This window comes from Moschus berezovskii, chromosome 16 (genome assembly GCF_049115385.1).
Source record: "Moschus berezovskii isolate FMDL1 chromosome 16, NW_MosBer_1.0, whole genome shotgun sequence".
In the NCBI taxonomy this organism is placed as follows: domain Eukaryota; kingdom Metazoa; phylum Chordata; class Mammalia; order Artiodactyla; family Moschidae; genus Moschus; species Moschus berezovskii.
Genome location: NC_142475.1, coordinates 15612929 through 15639159, shown reverse-complemented (window position 1 = coordinate 15639159; position 26231 = coordinate 15612929). Strand labels below are relative to the sequence as shown.

At 43.9% G+C, this 26231-nt stretch overlaps 1 protein-coding gene across 1 annotated transcript; it reads right to left on the bottom strand.

The window, feature by feature from the left end:
• Nucleotides 1-219: 219 nt before the first annotated feature.
• On the bottom strand, nucleotides 220-24354 carry ERICH5 (glutamate rich 5). The gene is made up of 2 exons (XM_088844684.1): nucleotides 24297-24354; nucleotides 220-2067 (listed from the first exon to the last, which is right to left on the bottom strand). Exons 1-2 carry the CDS (start codon nucleotides 24352-24354, stop codon nucleotides 1913-1915), a joined length of 213 nt encoding a protein of 70 aa, XP_088700810.1. The 3' UTR covers nucleotides 220-1912.
• Nucleotides 24355-26231: the final 1877 nt, after the last annotated feature.

Genomic DNA, 26231 nt, shown 5'->3' with positions numbered 1-26231 from the left:
TTCTGACCCTAAATTATTGCTAGTTTTGGAACTACACCAAACATATATAGTATTTCTAAGCTTGACCAGCTTTGGAATGAAAACATTAGAATCACACAAATCCATAATTTGAATATTTTTTTAATGAAGTCAGTATAAATGGGAACCCTTGGTACTTGTTATTCACTTATTGATTTGAGAAACACTTATCAAGCACCTATCATTTTCATGAAAGCACCCATCTTTTCCATTAAAAGAGTAAAATGCATGAATTCAAAGACACATAAAATAGTCCTTCTCAATAAAATCACAATCCAGATTCTTTATTTTGCAGACAGGATGAGGTCATCCATTCAAGTAACTCCCCTTGTTACCTACCTCAGTTCAACTCTTTAAAGTCAGGAACATAAAAACATTAAAATCAGAGTAAAGATAATTCTTCCCTCTATTCTATGTTCTTAAAATTAATTACATTATCTTCATAGTTTAATACAGAAGCTAAAGTAAAACAGTCTAGTTAATTCATCTGAGAAGTTATCCTTAAACTACATATTTACAAATAAGATAAAGATACCAAATGTGTCCAGAATATAATTCTATCCTGATATTCATAAGCACAAGGCACTCACTGGTAAAAAAGACTGCTATCATTATTTTTATTCACATATAATCACAGATAATAATTTACCAAAATCCCTTGGCAACTTTGGAGGAATTCTTGAAAGGTGACTTTCTATGATATATCATTTTAACATTAATGAAATACTAAAAGTGGTTTTTAAATCTTGATTTTTTAGTTCTTTCCCACCTCTAAAGCCTAATATTAAATCAAAGTAATCTTAAAAAAATAGAGCCCAAGGAATAGACTCCACATAGGCAACAAATCTAGTTTTTAATTCTTGCTGTTCGTTGCCTCTGAAATACATTTCAAAGTCAATTTAAAATACCCTCAATATCAGTTAAAGGAATAACACCAATTGAAACACCTCACATACATACAAAATCACTAGATGATTCAAAATGGCACATTAAAAATGTGTAGCCTTTCATTGTGAAAAATGCCTAATTTTATAACAGCACCAGAGTCTATATTCCTTTTACAAGAATTTTGTTACCATTTTTCATATACCATGATCATTAAGGGTTGTTGATAGTAGATAGACTTAAGGTAAGAAGATAATTAAATGACACACTTTCCCAGGTTCCTACTAGCTTTAAATTCTGTGCTGCTGCTGCTGCTAAGTTGCTTCAGTCATGTCCGACTCTGTGCGACCCCATAGACAGCAGCCCACCAGGCTCGGCTGTCCCTGGGATTCTCGAGGCAAGAACACTGGAGTGGGTTGCCATTTCCTTCTCCAATGCATGAAAGTGAAAAGTGAAAGTGAAGTCGCTCAGTCGTGTCCGACTCTTAGCGACCCCATGGACTGCAGCCCACCAGGCTCCTCTGTCCATAGGATTTTCCAGGCAAGAGTACTGGAGTGGGGTGCCATTGCCTTCTCCTAAATTCTGTGCTAGGAAAGAAATACTAGATATAATTTGCCCCATTGTTGTTGATCATTCTTACCCCATCCTAATTCTGTATGATTTCATTATCATGAGCTGCCTAAAATTTACTTAACTCCTTTCTCCAGCCACCTATACATAAAGGTGTATGCTTTCTTTTAGGGTCTCACTGTTCTACACTGAATGGACCCACTGCCACAATGAAGAAAACGCCCTCACACTCTTAAAGGAACATATACTCTAGTCAGTACTGGCTTTGGCTACTGTAGTTCTGAATTCTAAGTAGCTAAGAAAACCATTTACAGCTTAGCAGTTCCATGGAACAATGTAATCAAGAACATGATAACCACATTTTCCTGGTATAAAACATGTCGATGTTGAAAGATACCATCTGTAACCACAACTTTACTGCAGTTTTCTGTCTTCTCTGTTATAACATGCTGTGTCCCTTCACCCTTCCATCCACACCTATCTGTGTGGCTGCTGAAAGATCCACGGCTTCTCCTGTTTCTTCTTCTTTGGTTTCAGCCCCTTCACTGACTTTCTCACTCTCCACCTGTGTTTCAACAGTTTCTCCTGTCTCACCTGGAGAATTAACCAAAGGGGGTATTAAGAGGTACTTATTTAGCATTGACAACCAAGTGCTCCACACCTGGTTTCTAACTGGGGCAGCTCTTGCTCTTTAAGTCTAAACAGTAGACTTCTCTAGGGATGTCAAGAAAGGCAATTGCCCTGGGTTTCTGAGATTCTCAGAGGGCCGATGTCACTTACCGTTTCTGAGTCGTGGCACTCTCTTATATAAAATCAGGATGCAGAATTACCCAGGAAGTGATGGCAGAATGTATTACAAATAGAAAGTTCAAAATATGGTCGAGGGGTGCCCAGAAACCTGTATTGTTTGGTCATTCTGGTGTTTAAAGAAAACAATCATCAAACCTTTAAAGAGCTGAAACATTTAAAAGTCCAGGTGTTGCACATACAAATGTTTCCCTAAGAAGTCAGTTCGGGCAACACTGGCCCCTATGTTTTGAATGGATTGTGCTCCTGTTCACCAAAGTCCCTGAGGCTCCCCACAACATTACATGTGCCCCTCAATTCACCCACTTGCCATCATCCTAGGTCCCAAAGACTTGAGTGTGCCAAGCCTGTACAACAAATATACGCTTTTACTTGCTTCTGCCTTCTGATTCCCAGATCACCTCTATACACCTTCATTGAAGCACTTACCTCAATAGATTGTGGTATTTCGTTTAAATTCTGCCTTCTCCCCACTAGACTGTGAGCCCCTTGAGAACAGGGACTATCCCTTACTCCTGCACTGCGCACCAAGCAAGTGATTAGACACTCAAAAACTGCTGCATTAACAAGTGAAAGAATTAAGAAATAGACTGATGAATGTTTCACTTAATTCTACTGTAAGGTGAAGTTAAAATTTACCAAAATGTAAATCCTGCCCCAGAAGAATTTTTTAATTGTAACTCCAATAAAGAACAGTATATAGATTCCATTTTCTTTATACAGGTAATGTACATATTTTAAAAATACCATTTGCTAAGACATAGTACATTTCTCTGGAGAAGGAAATGGCAACCCACTCCAGTGTTCTTGCCTGGAGAATCCCAGGGACAGGGGAGCCTGGTGGGCTGCCGTCTATGGGGTCGCATAGAGTCGGACACAACTGAAGCGACTTAGCAGCAGCAGCAGTAGCAGTACATTTCTCTAGTCTTCTCATAAAGATAAAAAGAGAAGGAGGACAAGGGGAGATTGACAGTAATTTCTAAGGATAAGATTGCAGCAATGAAAATGACACTCTTACGAGGCATTATTCGCGTGTTCCTTCATTAAAAAGTCAGTTCCTGGGCTTCCCTAGTGGCTCAGTGGTTAGGAGTCCCCCTTGCAACACAAGGAACACTGGTTTGATTCCCGATCTGGGAAGATACCACATGCCATGGAGCAACATAAGCCCATGGGCCATAGCATTGAAGCCAACTCACCCAGAGTCTGAGCTCCACAACAAGAGAAGCCATTCCAGTGAGAGAAGCCTGCACACTGCAAGTATACAGAGTAGCCTCCACTAGGCTGCAACTAGAGAAAGCCCACACACAACAAAGACCCAGTGCAACCAAAAATAAATAAATAAAATTATATATTTAAAAAAGGCAGTTCCTCCACTGACCATCTTTACTTTGGATCCTCACACCATACATGGGGCCAGATGAAGAGTGAACTTGGAAAAATTCAGAAATTTTAACAGTCCTTCAATATCCCATTTCATTTCACAATGAAACTAGGTTAAAAATCTAGATACTTTTCTAAAGACTATGCTTTAGAAAACTTTTGCTGGAAAGCCAAGTGCCTGTTGTTCAAGGCTGGAAGCCTTTTTAGAAAACTTTTGCTGGAAAGCCAAGTGCCTGTTGTTCAAGGCTGGAAGCCTTTTTAGTTTGGGTCACGGGGACCTTCAACCACTGAGAGACTGCGGGGTGGGGAAGCTGTGTGTCAGCCTCCCGCACCCCCCAGAGACGATCTCTGATGGAACACGGCTAAACAACCTGATCTGACAGCATGACTTTTACCTTCAATGCGTTGGTCCTCTTCGTTAGTGTGAATTTTCCTGGCCATTTCCACCTTCGCCCCTGTCTCTAGAATTCCTGCCGGATGTTCCATGCTTCCAACTGTTTTTTCAGGTTGGATCTTCTGCATGTTCCCAGGACCTTCAGGAGTTTTGTGGAGTGAATCAGCCTTTACAGCTGTCTCCACAGACTGACTTCCGTCCGACACTTTCGGTCCGCCATGCTCTCTGGGAATCTTCTCTGGAAGCTGGGACTGCTCATCTTTCCCCAGAGTCTCCTGAAGCTGCTTCTCTTCCTCGGCTCCCACAGACTGACTTCCGTCTGACACTTCCAGAGATGCGTTCTCTTTGGGAACAGTTTCTACAAGTTGGGACTGCTCATCTTCTCCAAATGTTTCTTGAAGTTGCTGCGTCTCAGCTGTTTCCACAGGCTGACTGTCTTCCAATATCTCCGGAGATTCTGTCTCCTTGGGAACTGTCTCTGGGATTTGGGACTGTTCGCCCTTTCCCCCAGCTTCTTGAGATCCTGGCTCTCTGGCTGCTTCCAGAGGAACTCTCTCAGCTGTTCCTAGAGGCATCATCTCTCCGGCAGCTTGTGGATCCTCAGTACCTTCCACTGCTCCAGGAGAGTCCCCCTCTCCCACTGTTATCAAGGGCTGATTCTTGGCTTCTGCTCCTAAAGGCTCAGTCTCAGCACTTCCTTTCAAAGGCGGAGCCTCTGTTGCTGCTTCCACATCCTCCTCCTTTCCTTCTGCTCCTGGAGCAGCATCTTTGCCACCTGGCTGAGATGGCTCAGACCCCTTCAGTCCCTGCAGAGGCTGAGTTTCCTCTGTGGCTCCTGGTGGGTCTGCAGCCTCCTTTGCCAGGGGCTGTTCAGGGAGGGTCTGAACACCATTAGCTGTGGACACGGCTGAGATCTTGAGCTTGTCTAAGGGAGGAAGGCTTTCCTTTCGTACTTTGCCACACAAAGTAGATTCTCTTCCCAGTGCACGTGGTTTTGGCTGGACAAAGCAGGACTCACTTTCTTCTGTGGCTGAAAAATAGATATTTGAAGTTACTTTTTATTATTCATTTGAAAAGAAAAATACAAATTATTATTCAGTTTCTATCCTGAGAACGGAGAAGGCAATGGCACCCCACTCCAGTACTCTTGCCTGGAAAATCCCATGGATGGAGGAGCCTGGTAGGCTGCAGTCCATGGGGTCGCTAAGAGTCGACATGACTGAGCGACTTTACTTTCACTTTCATGCATTGGAGAAGGAAATGGCAACCCACTCCAGGGTTCTTGCCTGGAGAATCCCAGGGACAGGGGAGCCTGGTGGGCTGCCATCTATGGGGGTCGCACAGAGTCAGACATGAGTGAAGCGACTCAGCAGCAGCAGCATCCTAAGAAAGTGTATTGCTATCAAGAAGCAGGTTTAACAGTTCAAGAAAGTCTCGGGTAGAATCGAATACAGAGAGGCCATACCATGGCCTTAACACACCACAAGTTAAGTCTCTCTAGTGTTTTCAGCTCAAATACCTGGTCTTAAACATGAAATCCTTCAAAATCACAGTCTTTTCCCCTGTTTGTTCCTTGTGCGCCTGCTCATGGCTCCTGTCCCATATTCTAATTTAGTATATTTTGTTTCCTCATGCTCTTTCCTCTGTCCTGCCCTTTCTCTTCCGTAGGCTGAGTAGATTTCACAGCCTAAGTAGTGGCCTTTGGGCTGCTAGAGAGGTCTTATCTTCCCCTTAAAGCCGAAGGACCATCCAAGACAGAATATTAAAAAGCAGAGACGTTACTTTGCCAACAAAGGTCTATCTAGTCAAAGCTATGGTTTTTTTAGCAGTCATGTATGGATGTGAGAGTTGGACTATAAAGCAAGCTGAGAGCTGAAGAATTGATGCTTTTGAACCATGGTGTTGGGGAAGATTCTTGAGAGTCCCTTGGACTGCAAGGAGATCCAATCAGTCAATCCTAAAGGAAATCAGTCCTGAATACTCATTGGAAGGACTGATGCTGAAGCTGAAACTCCAATACTTTGGCCACCTGATGTGAAGAACTGACTCACTGGAAAAGACCCTGATGCTGGGAAAGACTGAAGGCGGGAGGAGAAGGGGACGACAGAGGATGAGATGGTTGGATGGCATCACCGATGCAATGGACATGAGTTTGAGTAAACTCCAGGAGTTGGTGATGGACAGGGAAGCCCAGTGTGCTGCAGTCCATGGGGTCACAAAGAGTCAGACGTGACTGAGCAACTGAACTGAACTGAACTGAAAGCAGAATGGCCTGCAGCGAATGGAAAAGGCCCTATGCCAGAGAAGCTCTACTATGTAAAGACTGAGATGTCTGGGAGAGAAAGTAGCAGGCACGGATCAGTCTGAGTTTCATTCATTTGGAGGGGCCCAATTGGGAGACAGCTCAAGAGAGAGCTGGGTAGAATGCATTTTTTTTTTCCTGCATTTCTGGCTCTTCCTCCAATTGTGTAACCTTGGGAACTTGGTTCCCAGTAATCATGTCTGTAAAATGGCAGTGAATCTGTTTCTCCCACCTGTGTCATAGTTGCATTAGGCATCATATGACATTAAACAATGAAGGCAGAAATGTTCTCTGAACAGTTTAAGAAAGCAGCATGGCAACATGCTTACACGCATTGACCCAGTGATCCTGCTTCTGGAAGTTCATCCTAAAAACAAAAATATCAGTAATATGCTTTGGGGAAAGTGTATCAGCCCAGTATTCTTTCAAATAACACAACTGGGGAAACAATTTAAAAGTCTAATAATTCAGGAGAAAGATCAATAATTCATTGGGTGGAATATTACTGTGCCATGGAAAAGGGTGATTATGCTGACCATATGCTAAAATAAGATAATGATTATATAATAAGCTAAAAATCAGCACTTCCAGTTGGTTTATCAGATAAAATAATGCATAGAAAATGTGTACTACCACAAGGTCTGTTTTGTAAATAAATGTTCAATAAGTTAGCTATCAATTTTATATATAGTACAATTACAACAGTGTTGATCATTGGAAGGGAGAAACAGAAGAAAAAGAGAAAGGGAGATATTTGAAGAAAATAAACCAAATAAACCAGCATGTTAAAATGCCAATTGTTTCTCTTTTTAATACATTTACTCACATCAAGCAGTCTCCCAGCCTATCTCTGAGAATGTGTGTGGATGCCTCCATGGAGAGGGATTAGACATGAAGCTGGAAAAGCACAGTCTAGGGAGAATTTTGTGACACACAGGGCACAGGCTGTGGGCCTGGGGGTCCATGGGACAAAGCTGGGAGGAGGGCTATCCTTCACTCCCCCTGCTCTGGCCTCATCATGCATGGAGCCTTCAAATTAACAGCACAGAAGGCAGCTTAACAAAAGTGATTTCTCAGGTCTGTAAAGAAAGACCTTATGACAAGACAATTCATTTAGGTGCCACACAAAGGATGTTTCAGTGATGGTTGCCTTAGGGAACTGACAAGGAAATGTACTATTATACTAATCACAAATGTCTTCCAAATTATATTTTCTGGGAAAACAGTTATTACAGTGATCAGCACTGTCAGTTAAATGAGACAAATGACTTTCAACCAGTAGTGCCAGCTGTGGGTGCACTCTAATGTCATCATTTTTCTAGAGCAGAAAGCTGTGAGGAAAAAAATGTGTTCATACACCCAAATCATAGCCACTCAACTTCAGGTTTTGAAACATATATTGTACTATCAGGATTGTTGTTGTTGAGTCACTAAGTCCTGTGATTCTTTGTGACACCATGGACTGCAGCACACCAGGCTTCCCTGTCCCTCACTATCTCCCAGAGTTTACCTAAATTCATGTCCACTGAACAGCACCAAACAGCCAACCCACTGGAAAAGACCCTAATGCAGGGGAGGATTGAAGGCAAAAGAAGAGGGAAGCGGAGGATGAGATGGTTGGAAAGCATCACTGATTCAATGGACATGAACTTGGGCTATCAGGATAAGTCAAGGTATTTTTTCTTAAAAAACCAAATGCTTTGTGAAAATTTATTTATTCACAAATGGTATCTTAAGTGTCCAAGGGATCTATCAATTTCTTCCATAACTAGAACTTTTATGCCCATGGTCACAGTATGAATTTTCATTCTTATGTACATTTCCTAATCTTACTGGCAGACCTGAAGTAGGAAAATGTCCTTGACATAATATTCTTATATTGCAACCTGAAAATAGTAACCAAGCTGAGAAATATTACAAAAGAAGTCACTGTCTCTAATATTTTGGAGGGCAGCCCCCAAAAGCTAAAACATTTTCAAAATGATCACCGAAAATTAGAGTTAAATGCTGAAAGTATAGTGACACACTGATTTGGTAATTCATGTTGATTAACTGCACCCTGAATTTTGAAATAAATGTATTTTGGAGGTAATGACCTCCAGTGGTCATGGATGGATGTGAGAGTTGGATCATAAAGAAAGCTGAGCGCCGAAGAATTGATGCTTTTGAACTGTGGTGTTGTAGAAGACTGTTGAGAGTCCCTTGGACTGCAAGGAGATCCAACCAGTCCATCCTAAAGGAGACCAGTCCTGGGTGTTCATTGGAAGGATGGATGTTGAAGCTGAAACTCCAATACTTTGGCCACCTGATGCGAAGAGCTAACTCATTTGAAAAGACCGTGATGCTGGGAAAGATTGAGGGCAGAAGGAGAAGGGGACGACAGAGGATGAGATGGTTGGATGACATCACCGACTCGATGGACATGGGTTTGGGTAGACTCCGGGAGTTGGTGATGGACAGGGAGGCCTGGCGTGCTGCGGTTCATGGGGTCGCAAAGAGTCAGACACGACTGAGTGGCTGAACTGAAAACTGAATTGAATCACTCAATAGTTCTTTTCCCTATGTGATGGAAGAGAATAAGCTACTCTCAAGAGAGGACAGATATCTTATGACCCTGAAAATGACACCTCTAACGCACTGGGTCTGAATCCTGGGTCTTCAGCCTTTGTGCCTGTTTCCTGAAGGTGCCTCATCACCTGTAGAATGGGAAGAGGGACAGCTGAACTGTTGTGAGGATTACACGAGTTAACACCTGGAAAGCCACCAGCACAGTGACTGGTACCCCTGAGCATAGTCAAGTTAGCCACCGTGAGCGTTACACTTCACTTGACAGCCCCAGCAAGGAAGAGGTCCCGGCAGACACAAAGAAAAGGAATGTCATTACATTCATCCTAATCCCACTACCTTTGTCTGAGCCTATTCAGAAAGGATGGAAGATCAGAGTAAATAAGTGAAAAGGGTTGGAAAACAAATGCTTTTCAAACCAACTCTCAGAGAATGCCATAAAAAAGACAATGGTGACCACCGCACTTCCTTTCTTATCCTTAGGAAGGTTTTTATCCCCACCTGCTGACGAAGGACACGTTTTGGATCTATTCATCCTCCTTCCTCTTCAGCTGGAGTTGGGGGTTCCAGACTGTTCTGCTGTTGAGTGAGATCCTCACCCATCATTTACTTAACCATGCAATTCAAACTCTCCGGACCTCAGTTTCCTTACGTGATCTTTGCCTTTCAGGATTGTCAGGATAATTGATAATTCTGAGGGGTTATATGTGTCATTACCCAGCATGGTATGAGACATGAGAAGGTACTCAGTAAACAAGGGATGAAGCCAATGGCTCTGCAGGTTTCTCACTGCATGGGGGTGTCCTGCTGAAGGGGCGAGGGAGGCCTGAACCCCAGCCATGTGCACTGGCAAGGGTGCAAACCTCAGGGGTGGGAAGGACAGCTTTTTCTAATTTCATAAAGGTCCTCTGTGGGCTACTGATGGCCCTGTCAATCAATGAAAGATAATTCTGCAATGGAAAGAATGAACTACAACATTAAAGAGCTCGGATAAACAGTCCCCTAAACGCTATAAAGCTGTCACTGTTGACCTATAAAATTCTGTTGTTACCATGGTAAGTTTTAAATCAGATTGTTGACAGATAATGGAGTAGTATTTGCATCAGCCATGATTTGCCTGGATTTGACTGGTATCAATAAAGGCCAATGTTAGCTTTTACATAAATGTGTGTGTGCTTCGTTGCTCAGTCATGTCCGACTCTTTGAGACCCCATGGACTGTACAGTCCATGGAATTCTCTAGGCCAGAATACTGGAGTGGGTAGCCTTTTCCCTTCTCCAGCAGATCTTCCCAACCCAGGAATTGAACCAGGGTCTTCTGCGTTGCAGGTGGATTCTTTACCAACTGAGCTATATAAATAAATATGCTTCATTCCATTTGCTGGCTTTGATTTCATTTATTGAAGTGCCTAGTATATGCCAGCTCTGGGCTAAGCACAAGCATTACAGCAGTTAGCAAGGAAGCCCTGGTCCTTGTCATCCTAGACTTCCCTGTCTGCAGGGAAATTCAAATAATATCCATTCCGTTATTAAGCATAACTTGGTACCTAGGCACAATCTCTTATGTAAGGATCTCCATGCTCCATCCACACGGTTTTGTGAATCCCCAGTATACCTCCTAGAGGTAGAAGGTTCTACCTCTTTTGTTCACAAACAGGAGACATTCTATGCCTAATCTGTATTGTTATGTAATAAATATTGGGGACAGATGCATTGTTTCCACATTCAAAGTTGTTTAAGGATATGTCTGTTTTCTGAACCCTACATTTTATCAAATCATACACTGCTCTGGGCGAAATTCTTTGGTGCTCATTATCTCTCTTGAATCAGTTGTAAGTTGATCCATGCACAAATTTGTTGTGACAGCTGAACTAACAGAACCCTTGTTGCAAGCACCGTTGTGATAGGCACACAAAGAAATTAAATACTAAGCAACATTACAGAAGGGATTAGAACCGGAGCTAACATACCTGAAATTCACATTATGGTGGAAGCTTTTCCACTCCGTTCATTACTCTAATCAAAAATGAAGTTTCTACCCAGCAAGGAGAAAAACTTGAGGTCAATATTTCCTATTCCATGGCTGCTCCTGCTGCTGCTGCTAAGTCGCTTCAGTCATGTCCGACTCTGTGCGACCCCATGTATCAACCATCCCAAAGATCTCACTGGATGGTCTGCTGAGTTTTCTAGAGGATCAGTGAACAGCAGGATCCTCATATTTTCCCTTGCTGCCACCATTTCTAGGTTCTTGTAGCTTCTGAGTTTGGGGAAGCAGGGATGCAGCATGAAACCACTCTAAAGGAAGAGTCCAGCTCGTCTTCTCATGTTCTTTCTTTGCTTTCTCCTCAATTCCATTCCATCATTTTTCCATCCATCCAGCAAATTCCTGTGGGGCTAACAGTGGGGCTATACTCTATGTTTCTGCCCTTTTCCCTCATCAAAGTGTGTAAAGATACTGACCCTGTGTGCCCTGGCACAAATGCTAATCCCCAAGGGTGTGTTCCATCAGTCAATAGATATTTAAAAAGGTATTCATTCTGGGACTTCCCTGGTGGTCTGGTGGATAAGACTCAGTGCTCCCACTGCAGGGGGCCTAGGTTCCATCCCTGGTCAGGGACCTAGATCCCACATGCCACAGCTAAGAGTTTACATGCAGAAACTAAAGATCCCACATGCGGTAACTAAAGATCCTGCATGTGGCAGTGAAGATTGAAGACCCCATGGGCCACAACTAAGATCCAGCACAGACAATAAATAAATAAATAAATAAATAAATTTTTTAAAAACACACTCATTTTGAAGAGTTACATCCCATGTTAACTGGAGTATGAAACCATTAGCCAAAAAACCCTACAGAGGGCAAATAAAAGTCAGACAAACCACTCTTCATTTTTCAGTAGTACTACCTGAATTGACATATCTAAAACTAGTTTTGACATCACGAGGTAAACGCGTTAAAGTCTGAAGGTAAATCTAATTTTGAAATGTAAGTACAGAGAAACAATAACATGCAGTTGGAAAGATACTACTGGAATATTTGATAAGTACACATGGAGACGGGGCGGGGGCTTCCGCCTAGGTGAGAGGCCGACATTTAAGAGCTGCAGAGCCAGGCCTCAAGCCATGACGAATAGTCACCTCCTTCAGGTACGACTTTCCAGTTTCACTGTCTTTGGTTTCCACCCACTCCAGTGTTCTTGCCTGGAGAATCCCAGGGACAGAGGAGCCTGGTGGGCTGCCGTCTATGGGGTCGCATAGAGTCGGACACGACTGATGTGACTTAGCAGCAGCAGCAGACTCCTATAAGATGAACCCTTATTTCAAAAAAAGTGTTGCGCTAAACATCACATTAAAAAGTATCAACAGTAGTTGTACTCAAGAAGGCAAGTTTCATTGATTGACAGTCATTATTGGCACATGGGAATCCAATGTTTGGGCAGAAATGCAGTCTAATAAATCAAAGACGTCTCAATGAGCAAGGAAGAAGAGAGACAAAGTGAAGATTATCTCTCTGATATTCACACACCGTGACCCTTCACCAACCCAAACGGGTCACACCCATGATGCTTCACTAGGAACCAGGGTGGCTAACATTTACTGAGGCACTGCGCCTAGAGCTTTACAGGGATCATCTTATTCAAGCTTCCCAACAACTCCACAAAGTAAATCATTATTATCTCCATCATACAGCAGAGGAAATATGACACTGAAAGACTAAGAACCTTTATCTAGGAAGGGCACCCAGTTAGAGGCAGCAGAGTCTCAGATGTGAGCACAAGGAAGTGGGATTCTACCTTGAAGACTTACGTGCTTTCAGGCAAACCGTGGGCCCAGAACCTGTACCGTCAGTATTTCCTGGGAGGTTCTGGGGTTTTGTATCAGTGCTGATTCACAAGCCCGACCCCAGATACACTGGCATTGCTGCCCATCTTCAGACACCGGGCCTGGTCTCTGTTCTCACGCTGGCATGTCACGGGCAGCACAGAAGATAAAGTGAGCATACTAACTCAACAGCGAAGCAAGGGTCAGAGCTGGTCTAAGTGAGCTCCACGCGGGGGAGCAAGACTTTTCTCAAGCTTCCTCACACCACAGAACTGGGTGGGTTTGCTACGCCTCCATCTCAGCTAGGTCAGGACAAAGAGGTCTTCTAATTTCTCATCTGAAATGAAGGTTTACACTTGCTGTGCCGTGCCCTCTAAGGGCAGTGACCAAGGGGTTCCACTGACGCTCACAGAGGTGGCCGTACTCCCAGCTCAGCCACTGAGTCCCTGTCTGACTCCATCAGGGCGTCAACTTGTGATATACAAAGGCATCAGTGGCCAAGAGCAGGGGTCTGTTCTCGAGAAGGAAGTATTCAGTTAGTGAGTCTGTGGCTGGGATGGAATGCTTAAATTTTGCAACAGAGCAGTCAATTACCTCAGACATCTGGACGTCAAGTCTGGGTGGTTAGCACACCCTGAGAGTGTCCAGTTCTAGAAAGAGCAGTGGGCAGACCACGCAGGACTGTGAGCGCAGGCCTTTCAGCTGACTGCTGCTACTCGTCTCTTGGGTTAGGGATCTCTGGCTAGGGATCCACATGCAATTCAGATGACTTTGCTGCCATGGTCAGTACTGATCATATTAAGGGAACTGAGGGGCTTTGTTTCCCAGAATGAAAAGTCACTTGTAACAAAGCAGAAGTCTTCCTCTCCCCGGCCTAGGCACTTTGAGGCCAGCACTGGGCTTCTGGCCCAGACACTTGAAACCTGAATTGAATGAGCTTCTCTTTTTAAGCAGAGCATTAAAAAGGCTTGGACCTAGAAAGAAGCAGGTTGAAAGAAGAATCCTAGAAACAATTAAACTAGAAGATTTTCATAAGATTAGAATATAAAACAAACATCTACTCTCCACCTCTTCAAGGCTCAGAGTCCTCAAAAAGAGTATCAGAGAAATTTAGGAGGCAGTGGTTAGTCACGTTGAGAACACATACCCTTGATATGATGTGCTGAGAAGGGTCCTGAACCTCTGCTCTTTTCCTCCCCCAAACCCATAATCCCAGTTTATCATAAGAAAAACATCAGACAAGTATCAATTGAGGGACAGTCTACAAAGTAGCTGACCAGACCTCCTCAAAATTATCAAGGTCATCAAAACGCCTGAGAAAATGTCACAGTCAAGAGGAGTGTAAGGAGACATGACCATGACAAGCAAATGCAATGCAGGGGATGGAACCCAGAACAGAAACAGGACACGAGAGAAAGACTAAGGAAATCTAAACTTATGCGTGCGCGCCTATTCACTCAGTCATGTCCGACTCTTTGTGACCACACTGGCTGTAGCCCACCAGGCTCCTCTGTCCATGGGATTTCCCAGGCAAGAATACTGGAGTGGGTAGCCATTCCCTTCTCCAGGGGTCTTCTCGACCTAAGGATTGAACTCGGGTCTCCTGCATTGCAGGCGGATTCTTTACTGTCTGAACCTCCCGGAAAGCCCAAATAAAGTATAGACTTTGGTTAATGATAATGTACCAAGCTTGGTTCATTGTTTGTGACAAAGCCACCCTACTAACATAAGATGGGAATAACAGGGTGAAGTAGACGTGGAACTTTCTATACTATCTTCATAATTTTCCTGTAAATCTAAAACTATTCTAAAATCATCTGTTTTTAAAAATTGTAGTAGCAAAACACAAAAGCAAGTAAAATAAGCTCTAGGAACCTTAGAAAAACTGTTTCATAAAACTTTAGCCATCTGCATAACCATTTTTATGATTTGTGAATATTTTGGTACCATTAATGCTATTACTAACAGTATTTTTGACAGTTTCCTTCAACAAATTTACCAGAAAGGAAAAAAGGTCAGGAACTCAAAACATTTAGAGATCTAGAACTTGATTTTGAGGAGAAAAAAAAAATCAAATTGTTATCTAGGAAAAGCAATAAAGAAAAATCGAGATTTACTAAAATTGATATCAATGAGAGATCATCTTTATTAAGGACTTATTAGATGATATTCCAAGCCAGGGGTCAGAATTTTTTTTCTATAAAGGGACAGAGAGCAAATATTTTCAGCTTTGCCAGGCATGGGGTCATTATTTGCATGTGTGTATGCTAAGTCACTTCAGTTCTGTCTGACTCTTTGAGACCCTATGAACTGTAGCCCAGCAGGCTCCTCTGTCCATGGGATTCTCCAGGCAAGAATATTGGAATGGGTTGCCATGCCCTCTTCCAGGGGATCTTCGCCTAGCAGGGATCAAACCCAAGTCTCCGGCAGCTCCTGCATTGCAGGCAGATTCTTTACTACTGAGCCACAAGGGTCATTATTGCAACTACTCAACTCTGTCACCTGTCGTCACAGTGACAAAGCAGTCTTAGACGATGTGTAAATGAATGGGCATGTCTGTGTTCCAAAAAACCTTTATTTACAAAAAAAGGTGGTGGGGGAACTTCCCTCTTGGTCCAGTGGCTAAGACTCTGCACTCCCAATGTAGGGGGCCCGGGTTTGGTCCCTAGTCTGGGGACTAGATCCCACATGCTGCAACTAAGACTTGGTGCAGCTAAATAAATTTTTAAACATAGGTTTAAAATAAGAACAGGTAGTGAGCTGGTTTGGCCAACAGGCCACTTTGCCAACCCCTGCTAGAGGCAATACTTAGACTATATTCCGGGTACATTATACATATTAACTCATTTATTCCTCAGAACAAATGAGGAAATAGGAACTAATTGTTAATCCCATTTTACAGATGACATCACTGAGGCATGAAGAGGTTGAGTATCCCAGTGTCACACAACTAAGAAATGACCCTCTGATACCCTGAACCAGATTTCAACCCAGTCTCACTTCAGACCCACATTTTAAATTGGAACTCTATACTGTCTCTTAGCATGCTGAAATTTTCTCTCTCACGTGTGCCCTCCACTCTAAACCTCTTTCACACACACACACACACACACACTAAGTCGCTCAATTGTGTCTGACTCTGAGACCCCATGGGTATAGTCCATGGAATTCTCTAGGCCAGAATACTGGAGTGGGTAGCCTTTCCCATCTTCAGGGGATCTTTCCAACCCAGGGATCGAACCCAGGTCTCCCGCATTGCAGGTGGATTCTTTGCCAGCTGAGCCACAAGGGAAGCCCAGGAATCCTGCAGTGGGTAGCCTATCCCTTCTCCAGGGGATCTTCCCCATCTAGGAATCAAACCAGCTATGAGCGAAGCCCCCAAAGGTGATCACAGCCTCTCATAAGTATCTAGTCTATAGGGGCTACTCCAGGGCAAACAAAGGAAAAAGGAAATTAGCCAAAAGAAATTATGTGGTTCCTGTCAGTTTTATGGAAATGAAAAAGGTAAGAATAAGTAGGGGGGAAAAAGTTCCTTATCATTACGGATGACAGTGAGAAGGAAGTGAGGAGAACAACTGGGGAGGTCATTGCAACAGAGGTCCTCACTGGGATGGTGAAGGCAGGTGCTCTCTCTCTGGAAGAAAAACTACCAGCGAAATTGACAAGAGCAGTTGGAACGCCTAGCCCAGGGCTTCCCATCTCTTTGATGTCATGGCACACACGGAATATGGTATTTGTGCCGGACACAGAGCCGCGGAGGAAGCTACGCTGAGAGGGTTCGGGCCATCTGGACCCTGCCCTGCGGCCCGAGAGGCTGGGAGGAAGGCTGGCAAACTGGATCCCATGCTCACAGGCTGGGAAGCGTTCACACACACAACACAGGGGACAAAGATATATTTCAATCACCAAAGACAGACCAGGGCAGCATTAGCCAGGCAAGGCTGAGAAGGTAGACAAAGCAAGGTGGTCTGCAAAGAGTGGAACTCTCTCAGCCTGCAGGGCCCTTTAGGACTACGTTTGAAAGAAAAGCTGCTTGTTGGGGAGAGCAGAAAGGGCTTTTTCATTGAGTATGAAGACAAATACTTTACAGGCTTATAAAAGTATGTCCTTGAAATGAGTATCCTGGTGAAGGGAGCAGAAAATTAATTGATAGACAAAAAAATAAATAAATACTTGATTTGATGGTACTCCTTATGCCTGTAAGGGAAGGAAGCAGATAGCCTTTCTTTCAGTGGACAGGAGGCAGGTCTATCACTGACCTCCCAGGGGCCTGCCATGGGGGAACCTGGCACAGCCACAAAGGAGCTGGCCAAGGCAGAGAGCTCTGGCCACAGAAGAGGCCTGTTGAGCAGTTTCTTGACCGGGAGTCATTTCAATCCTTAGCCTACAAAGTCAAGTTCATTTTGTACTTATCTGTCTTAGATGATAACTGGTGCTATTCTGATGTCCACTCTGAATTATACTGGCATGGCCATAGAGTAAATAGTATGTAAATAAAATTGGACTTCTGGTGACCCAGAAAGTAGATAGATAGAGCAGATGTTTCATGATGCTTCTTAAATCTTTTTATATCTTGACTTTCCTACTTAATGTTCATTTGGATATGTCTCTTATCTAAATAGTCATGTATGGATGTTTCAGTTGGACTGTGAAGAAAGCTGACTGCTGAAGAATTGATGCTTTTGAACTGTGCTGTTGGAGAAGACTCTTGAGAGTCCCTTGGACTGCAAGAAGATCCAGCCAGTCCATTCTAAAGGAAATCAGCCCTGAATATTCATCGGAAGGATGGATGCTGAAGCTGAAACTCCAATACTCTGGCCACCTGATGTGAAGAACTGACTCATTTGAAAAGACCCTGATGCTGGGAAAGATTGAGGGCAGGAGGAGAAGGGGACAACAGAGAATGAGATGGCTGGATGGCATCATCAACTCAGAGGACATGAGTTTGGGTAAACTCCGGGAGTTGGTGATGGACAGGGAGGCCCGGCGTGCTGCAGTCCATGGGGTTGCAAAGAGTTGGACACAACTGAGGGACTGAACTGAACTTATCTAAACAGACCTAATACAATCTGATGGTCTCAAAGCAAGTAAAATCATACAGATTTGAAAGTCAAGAAGTATTTGGTATGAATAAAGAACATGTTACCAGGCCTCAGGCGGAGTCTTTTGTCTTATTTGCAAAACCAGGCTGGAGGAGGGGCTGCAAGGACGGTTGAGGGTGACATCTAAGAAAAGAGGGTCATCCCTCCTCGATTGTCAGCATGCAGCCAGCACCTCACCAGAGTCCGGCCCGGTTACCCCGAGGACCCCAGAGCCCCGTGGGCCCTTCCATGGGGAAGAAAACGGTGTCAGCTGAACCTGACTCCGTGACACTGACTGCCCTTTTCTCCATCTCCCATGACCACCCTTGTTTCTGACCATACTAGCACTGCCTCGCTTATTTCACCCACTTTCATAAAGTGTAATGCCCATGGCATTTTAGCTATTTAAAACGATGTGAGATTTTTTGATTGGGGTTTTGGGGGGCTTCCCTCCCAATCTTCATCCTTAGAGGACACAGCTCTGACACCCCAGAATAGACACAAAAGAATCAAGTCTAGGGCCGGAGGGCAATTCCCAAGGAAGGGTTTAAGGAATGTGAACAGGAACAGCTCCGGGGAAGTAAGGAAGCTTCTGAAGCCTCACGATACTTTCCTGACATTAACACTCAACTAGTGTTTTTGCCTGGAGAATCCCAGGGACGGGCGAGCCTGGTGGGCTGCCATCTATGGGGTCGCACAGAGTCGGACACGACTGAAGCGACTTAGCAGCAGCAGCAGAGTTACATTCAGATATTTCCCTTTAAAAAACCAAAATCATTACCTGGGCTACCTACATTTATATACACTGGGATTCAAATCCTGGCCAAGTTCGATGTTTTATTTATCAGTTTTGGTGAGCCTTTCAAGTACGAGGTTTTTATTTTAAATTTGTAAAATATTAACACAGAAGTGAAAGTGTACACGTGAGCTGGGACGCGTGGCAACCTTGCAGAAGCATGATTTCAGAGAACATAAGAAAGCTTTGTTTTGCTGTGTTGGTCTTTTTCTGCATGACCGAGGAGACCCTTCACAACCCGACCCTGTCTTCTCAAGCCCAGCTGGACCAACGTTACCATCTAGTCTTTGCTATTCTGTGGGTCCTGATGCCTGCCCTCCTGCTTTTCCCAGTAGTACTCTCATCTCCCTGAATAGCCGTCTCTCAGTCCATCCATTCACTCAGCCACCCCCTCGACGTGGACTGCATGGCTTCTATGCTGACGGCCACATGATGAGTTCTAGCAGAACCGGGCCTGGACCCAGACGGGACTGGAGCTTGTGAAAAGAACAAGAGCCATCATTCACCAGCTCTGAGACCTTGGGCAAGTTACTTCTCCTCCCTAGGCTGCAATTTTCTAGCTGAATTCGGTGAAACTAAGGTTCTTATGAGGATTACATGAGAATACAGGCTCAAGTATCTGGAACCAAGTGGGTGCTCCTACCTCGTCTCCTGATTTTTGTTCCATGCCCATGTTTTGACGCAACTGTACTAAACGTCACAGGCCTTCAATTTTAGAAAAAGATGCGTTGGTGATGAGAGTGTCATTTGGTACAACACTTATGAAGGCATTTAGGTAGTTAGCTCTCAAAATTATAAACGTGCATGCCCTTTGCCCTAGTAATGCCACTTTTGGGAAATGGTCTTACAGTCACGCTTGTTCGCTTTCAGAATGATGTATGTGTAAAGGAATTCACTGCAGCCTCATTTGCTGGAAACAAATCAAATGTCCCTCACTGGGGGGTTTGGTTCAATAAATTACACAGTGGATTCTTAACCAAGGGTATAAAAAAGAGAAAGAAGTTCTCTATATTATAGAGAGATTATAGAAAGAGCTCCATATTTTTAGGTGAAAGAAATTAAGTGAAGAATAATAGTGGGTATCATACCCCACATTTTATGAATAAAGATGGGAGAGGGAAATAATATTGGAAATGTATAAAGAAACGTTGGAAGAATACATTAAGAAAAAAAACCTAATAAAAATTTTTATCCATAGATGTGCTTGTACTGAGCAGATGGTGAGGCTGGGGTGAGGTGGACTTTTCACTGTGCGTTTTTCAAATGTTTTCAGTTTTATGACTATTCCATTACAATTAGCTGTATGTAACCAGGCCCACCCAAAGACTTACCAAGCATGCTATGTCAAGCTCTAGAGGCAACTCAAAGACATAGAAGACTCAGTCCAGACACTCTGCACTTGAACCAAAGAAATCCCATTTATATAATACTCGTATGCAAGAAAAGCCTCTAAAACTTACTTTAACGTTAATGGTTTTTGTTCTTCAATTACAAAGAAGTATTCAGGACTGAAATATCACTGTGTGAAAATATTGGTTGATAACTAAAGGTATTTTTACTACACAAAGGTCAATTCACATAACTGTGAAATTCAAGCCTCATCCTATTTATTATCTAGGCAGTGGACTCCAAGCAGCTAGTGAGAGTTCAGATAAGAACAAACACACGGTTACAGCTGTCAGTGGAAATGTACACATGAACCCAGCAATGAATTCGTCAATAATTATCATCTATTTACTCTGTCCACATCGGTGTTTTGGAGAAGGAAATGGCAACCCACTCCAGTATTCTTGCCTGGAGAATCCCGGGGACAGAGGAGCCTGGTGGGCTGCTGTCCATAGGGTCGCACAGAGTGATACACGACTGAAGCGACTTAGCATGCATGCATGCGTTAGAGAAGGAAATGGCAACCCACTCCAGTATTCTTGCCTGGAGAATCCCAGGGACGGGGGAGCCTGGTGGGCTGCCATCTATGGGGTTGCACTGAGTTGCACACGACTGAAGCAACTTAGCAGCAGCAGCAGCAGCAGCAGCATTGGTGCTTAAGCTATAAAACCTCTGGAAGAAGTCTTCAAGAAATGGGTGGCATTTTTATCAGGGAAGAGTGGGACAGTAATTACACTGAGAAGCAGAGGGCTAGCAGCATAGGGAGGAAGGTTCGATGCCAAAGGCCTGGAAACTTTTGAGTTCCATTAATGCCTGTGAAGTCATCAAAATCTTTGTGTTCAGATTCATAAGCTCCTGGGGCACTGAAGGGAACAAAAATTGTTCTAATATGTAGAACATGCTTCTGTGAATACAAGGAATTCTAAATTCAATCTGTCTAGTTGTCTTTTGCAAAGAAAAGCCTCTTTCCTCACCCATTTCAGGGCATTCAGTAAAAATCTATGTGTGATGACTACCACATAAGTAGTAGTAGTGTTCTGCACTTTGAGTAGAATTGGGTAATTATTTAAATCAGAGCCAGTCTCCACACTGCCCCTCCAACCCCATCCCCTGCCCCCACCAACTATCTCTTTTCCTAGTGAGTCATCTTTGGGGGTGATGAAAAGCAGCTCAGGAGGATTTGGTAGCTCAGGCATCACAGCAAACATCTCCATGTGATCAACAGAATGGGTTACTCGTATTCAGCCTAACAGCTACCTAACCAGCAGTAATTGTCTGATTCACGGGAGCCCAGAAAATAAGTGCCTCCATATTTTAGTGCAGAATTTTCGGGCTGTGAGAGATCTCAGAGGTAATCTAGTCCAACCCATTATTTTATGATTCTTCCACTTCCAGGTTAATGCTACCTTATATATAATAGTTGTTAAACCAGTTACAGAAAATTGTTAAGCAGAACTATCCAAACACAGATCCAGTCTGCAGCCGATTTGATATGTTTTAGCTTTAACTCACAGTAGCTTCCCTGGTGGTTCAGACAATAAAGAATGTGCTGCAATGTAGGAGACCCAGGTTCAATCCCTGGGTCAGAAAGATCCCGCTGGAGAAGGGAATGGCTACCCACTCCAGTATTCTTACCTGGCGAATTCCATGGACAGAGGAGCCTGGTGGGCTACAGTCCATGGGGTCGCAAAGGGTCGGACATGACTGAGAGACTGACACACCCACACAGCTTTAACTCATGATGTTGTGAATTTTAAAAGAATCTCTTATGATATGAAGATTATCTGTATCTCTATGGGAGGCCACTGGAAACTTCTCTATATCGATGTAGCTGCTGAAAATACCTCTAAGGCTACATGTCCTCCAAATATTCCTAGTTTAAACTTGGAAGCAAATATAACTTCATCTTTCACTGATTCTTATTTAGGGATAAATAAATATTTTACTCATGCTAGTATACTAGGTGAATATTATATTTATTACATATTTCATTTAGGGATTATAATGAACTCTATTATAATATTAAATTTACATAGTAGATACTCGATTATACTTTCGTGTGTTTCTTTTGTTGTTTGCACAGTGAATGACCTTCCACCTAACGGGGATCCAGAATAATGTGAGACAAAAAGAGGTTTAATTCGAGCTGTCACAAACAGATTCAAGGAGAAAAAGAACAGATAAGAAGTCAAATTATGGAATCAGAGTACCTGAGTTCAAAGCTCAGCTCTGACTCTCAAGGAGCCCCACAAGTTGGGCAAATCACTCTTCTCTGTAAAATGGGAACAATCATAAAACTTAGTCAAAGCATTGTTATAAGGATTAAATGTAATCATTCAACAATCATGTACCAAGCATTGTTAAGCACTGGGGGTACAGTGAGTAAATGCATAGGCCAGACATTTAATAAATTTGGACTATTTTAATCTAAAAGCACATACGCACAGGCTTCAGGTTTATACAGAATTTAAAGAAGTTTTGAGCTAAAGAGAGGAATGAATTATTTATGGGGCCTCCAAGTCCATGGAGTTGAAAAGTTGATGAACATACAATAGTATCCAATTACAAGGGAATACTGTCTGAGGATCAGATGCAAAATACACCTGTTAATTGATTCAATATGTGCATCAAGAAATTTATTAATTAATTTTCTATGCACAAAAGCTGGTTGTCAGTTGTTTTAACATTTCTTTCAGAACAACATCCTTGAAAACTTAGAACTGCAATGAAAGCATGAATAAAAAAAATGAAACAGTGTGACTCATGTGGATAGTTATTTATATTGGTGATAAAATGTTTATTAAAACAAGGTTATTCATTATTTTCTAAGAGGATTAAAAAACCCTTCCAGTCACTGAACATTTTCCCCCTCCCCAAGAGTAACATTCCCTACAAGTTTTTATCAGCCGAAAGATCTACAATGATGATTTAGTGCTCTGCTTTTTAAATTCCTAGGATATCTGGGGGCACGGCTGGGGGATAAGAGAAACCAAAGTAATACAGTATATCTTCCTGAAGCATCAGTTTTTCATACTGAAACCAACAAGGACTGATCATGGAACAGAATGCAAAAAGACAGAATCTATCTGATTTCATAAAACATCAAAGAAATTATTCCCTGCCCTGGCCTCCAGAGAGCAGGTTTTGGGGACAGAGGCGTTCATCACTTTTAGGAGAAAGGCTAGCAAGCCCTGTACATTAGAAACGGATTTTTTCCATCTCTTCACATTGTTATCAGTTCACCAGGGGTTTGGAACCACTTTTATACAGGGCTTTAAATATTTGGCCTACTTCCACATTTCTATTGCTTTCTGTTGTCTACGAAATTAAAAATAAATTATCACACACGACAAAAATGACTGTAATACGGCCTACTTCTGACTAGACACAGTGTCTGAGCTTTGAAACAGCATTCTTGAAAAGCCTTAGCGCTCCCTACTACAAAATCAGAAAGACGTGTTATTGGAATAACACAAGGTGCTGAAAGAAAACTTGTGAAAAGGAATTAACCAGAGTATAGAATTTCTCATAAAGTTAGCTTTGAAGAAGACTGTAAATTAACTTGAAGGAATGTGCTTAACCTTCAGAGCTTTGTTCAAAGCAACAGCCACTCAAAATCTAAGAAGTGAGCTGCTATAAAACCCAGCCATTCTCTGGTTCATTCATCTTTCATTCACAGCACTAATCACTGTCAGAAACTATGGCAATCACCTGTTCAACTTGTTTGATGCCCGTCTTCCTCCCCACCCCCATCCCAGACCCCAGGAGTAGGGTCTTTTGCATCTTCAGCATCTAGCCAAGCACCTGGCTACTGTATAGAGATAGTCAGAAGCGTGTGGTGCATTTCTACGTAAGTTTCAGTGAGGACCACTTTTCATCACACTCGTATTCGTCGAGAAATACTTAAGCCAAGGATAGAGGACAGTGCATCTGACCTCTTTAAAAATTCAGGAGCCTGTGCGCTGAGTAAATGCCCATCTGCACAGTAATCTGAAATCTCGTACACTGAAGGACAGGAAATTCTGCATCTGTTTAACAGAGCGCCGTGGCTGACCGCATTAGGGACTTAAGGCCAACTCCCCGCGCTGCCACGGGCACCGGGGTCTCCCCAAGCCTGGGCTCCCTCCCGCGTGGGGCACCGCGGGCGGCGGAGCGCACCGGGACCGCCGCATCCTGGGCCACGGCAGCGCCGCTCCGGGTCTCACCCGCATCCTTAGGGAGGAGCCGCCCCCTGCCCACCCAAGCCCCAGGGCGCGGGCAGGTTGGCGGTGGGGCCGGGTCCCCTGCTCACCGCTGCGAAGCCTGCTGCTGTCGCCGGCCTTGTTGAGGGCGCTGCTGGAGCAGCCCATCGCGGGCAGGAGGGCGCTCGGAGGGCAAGCGCGGCGACCGCGCGGGCTCGGGATCCTGAGCCGGGATCCCGCGCGAAACGCTCACGCGGCACAAGTTCCTTCAACTCCGAGCGGCTGCCTCCGGCGCTTACAGAGCGCAAGCGCACAGCGGAGCGCTGGGTGGGGGCGCGCACCGGGGGTGGGGGCGCGCACCGGGGGTGGGGGCGCGCACCTGGAGTGGGGGCGCGCACCTGGAGAGGGAAGCGAGCCGCTCGTGGGGAGAAGGTGCCAGGGAGGGGACAGCGGGGACGCAGAAGAGGATAGACAGGAAAGGAGCCAGGTAGGGCGAAGGTGAAGAAGGTGGTAAAGGCAGAGAGGAAAGGTGCCTCGGAAGCAGGGATAAAGATGCTGAGTTTTGGGAGAGGGTGCGAAGGGCTTGGGAGGGCTCACCTCTGAGTCATCCCTAAATAGCTGGGGAGGGCAGGAGGCGATGGTGGCCAGTGGCTATTGATTGGTGACTGGATTTGTGATGACAGGCTTCTTACATAACTTCAGGGCTGTTACCACGAGGAAGTTTAACGTTCAGAAGATTTAATCCACTCCTTATTCAACGGTGGTCAAGTGTCCAACCCAGGACTTTGTGGTTCAGTCGCTCAGTCCTGTCGGACGCTTTGCGACCCCATGGACTGCGGCATGCCAGGTTTCCCTGTCCCCTGCCCTTCACTACACCTTGCATTTAGTTTGCTTTAACGAACTAAAGCAAACTCGTTTTTCAGTATTTGTCTTTCCTGACCTTGACTTTTTTTTTTTTCCCCAGAAAATAAGCCATTTATTTTGCAGGTGTCTCAGTTCCAGTTTGTCTGATATTTTCTCATGATTGTTTTCGGTTTATGCAGTTTTGGCTGGAATACTATTGTCTGTGGATTCGTATCAACGGGCCCGTAATATCAGTTTGCCCTGTTATTGGTGACGTTAACTTTGATCAGTTAGTTAAGGTAGTGTCCGCCAGGTTTCTCCACTGAAAAGTGACTATTTTACACTTAGTACCACCTGACCTGCCTCTGGAGAAACCTGTATGCAGGTCAGGAAGCAACAGTTAGAACTGGACACGGAACAACAGACTGGTTCCAGATAGGAAAAGGAGTACGTCAAGGCTGTATATTGTCACCCTGCTTATTTAACTTATATGCAGAGTACATCATGAGGAACGCTGGGCTGGAAGAAGCACAAGCTGGAATCAAGATTGCCGGGAGAAATATCAATAACCTCAGATACGCAGATGACACCACCCTTATGGCAGAAAGTGAAGAAGAACTAAAGAGCTTCTTGATGAAAGTGAAAGAGGAGAGTGAAAAAGTTCGCTTAAAGCTCAACATTCAGAAAACTAAGATCATGGCATCTGGTCCCATCACCTCATGGCAAATAGATGGGGAAACAGTGGCTGACTTTATTTTTCTGGGCTCCAAAATCACTGCAGATGGTGATTAAAAGACACTTACTCCTTGGAAGAAAAGTTATGACCAACTTAGAAAGCATATTAAAAAGCAGAGACATTACTTTGGCAACAAAGGTCCATCTAGTCAAGGCTGTGGTTTTTCCAGTAGCCATGTATAGATGTGAGAGTTGGACTATAAAGAAAGGTGAGTACCGAAGAACTGATGCTTTTGTACTGTGGTGCTGGAGAAGACTCTTGAGAGTCCCTTGGACTGCAAGGAGATCCAACCAGTCCATCCTAAAGGAGATCAGTCCTGGGTGTTTATTGGAAGGACTGATATTGAAGCTGAAACTCCAATACTTTGGCTACCTGATGTGAAGAGCTAACTCATTTGAAAAGACCCTGATGCTGGGAAAGATTGAGGGCAGGAGGAGAAGGGGGTGACAGAGGATGACATGGTTGA